Genomic DNA, 1754 nt, shown 5'->3' on the forward strand with positions numbered 1-1754 from the left:
CCATCCATCTAATCATCCATCCAATCATCCATCCATCTAATCATCCATCCAATCATCCATCCATCTAATCATCCATCAAATCATCCATCTAATCATCCATCCATCCATCCATCCATCCATCCATCCATCCATCCATCCATCCATCCATCCATCCATCTAATCATTCATCCATCCAGTCATCCATCCATCCATCCATCCATCCATCCATCCATCCATCCATCCATCCATCTAATCATTCATCCATCCAGTCATCCATCCATCCATCCATGCATCTAATCATCCATCCATCAAATCATCCATCCATCCATCCATCCATCCATCCATCCATCCATCCATCCATCCATCCATCCATCCACTTTACAGCAGGTTGTTTCTCTGTTTGACATTTTTCTACTTTCTTTCTGTTTCTGCTTGTTGTTTCTAACAGTTTGGTGCAAAGTTAGCTCGAGTTCAGATTTCATCTCAGAGGAGCCAGCAGCAGCTTAATGGAGGCAACCTTCTTCCACAGAGTGTCTATAAAAGGGTGAGTGAATCAGTTTGAAACCATGCAGCTAAATGTTACAGATAGTTATGCAGTAGAACTAAAGTGAGAACATTTGTTAGAAAAAGTGGGACTTTTCAGAGGAACGTTCTGTGAGATTAACCCAGAATCTGCTTGTGTTCGTGTTTCATCAGAAGCTGCAGTTTTTCCAGGAGGAGAAGAATAAAGAGATTTCAGCTCTACGTCAGAGAATCAAGGAGCTGGAAGAGAGCCAACATGCCGTCAGCAGCAACAGCCATGTGAAGAGGAGAAGGTTCTAGGCTGATGGGAATACCTCCAGACATGTTCAGGAATGTTCAGATTTCTCCTTTAGTTCTGTTAAATAGTAAAAGTTTGAGTTGATCCCGTGAGCTCCGGAGCTGCGTGATCCTGGCGTTGGTCGCCTGTCTTACCCGCTCTGCTCGCAGGTGACCGCCTCCCTCTCTCAGGGAGCACATTTCAACACACGCTACACGGCCGTATGAGGCTGTAATCCCATTATAGTCCTGCAGAGAAGGACCAGGGAGGGAGCTGAATGAATCCAACAGCCGCAGCTATAATCCTCTTCATGTTCCCATTCAGAGAAATAAACTCCTCCATTCCATAAGTTCAGCTTTAATGTCTCTGAGTTTGATGTTTATAAAATAGTACATCCTATCTGTCTGGAAATGAGAGCCCAACAACCAAACCTCTTACTGAGAATCCTTCCTTGTTCTGGAGGAACTTTGAGCTTCCTTCCAGCTCTCCCTCAGCATGATGCTGCCATCAACGTGTTTCCTTGGAGAGAAGGTGTCGCCATCTTTTGTTTTGTTTGTTTTTTTGGCTTGTTACTTTGCTAAGTTTTCAAAATGAAAGAGTCGTCTCTCAGAAATCAGACATTTTCCTCATTAAAACGCGTTTGTTGCTGTTTGGCTTCAGGTAAAAACTACAAAATAAAACCTGGAGTGTTAAAGTAACTTTTTTTTAAGCAACCTTTTTTTTTTTAGTCTAGGTTCTTTGTTCAGACAAGAAACGCCAATCCTGGAAAGGCGCTAGCATTAGCCGGCCTTGCTATCACTCCTTGCATCTCCTAGCCTCGTGAGACCATCCTGATCTCGCGAGCTTTCAAGATTTCACTCGCAGATCAGTCTGGAGACTCTCCGTTGAAGAAAATTAGGAGCCGTTCACCAAACGAACGTCCAATCAGCGTTGGCTTTGAGGCGGGTTGAGGTGTGACGCAACGAGAAGCGCGACA

The 1754-nt window shown here is 44.2% G+C and overlaps 1 protein-coding gene across 1 annotated transcript in view; it reads left to right on the forward strand.

Moving 5' to 3' along the window:
- ccdc152 (coiled-coil domain containing 152) overlaps positions 1–1572 on the forward strand; it is a 14140-nt gene extending 12568 nt beyond the window's left edge. The window contains exons 7-8 of the mRNA XM_015390454.1: positions 428–523; positions 676–1572. Of these exons, the coding sequence (XP_015245940.1) occupies positions 428–523; positions 676–801 (222 nt within the window). The 3' untranslated portion in view covers positions 802–1572. The remainder of the gene's footprint in view (positions 1–427; positions 524–675) is intronic.
- Positions 1573–1754: the final 182 nt, after the last annotated feature.

The sequence above is a fragment of the Cyprinodon variegatus genome, unplaced genomic scaffold (assembly GCF_000732505.1).
Source record: "Cyprinodon variegatus isolate N-32 unplaced genomic scaffold, C_variegatus-1.0 Scaffold500, whole genome shotgun sequence".
NCBI lineage: Eukaryota > Metazoa > Chordata > Actinopteri > Cyprinodontiformes > Cyprinodontidae > Cyprinodon > Cyprinodon variegatus.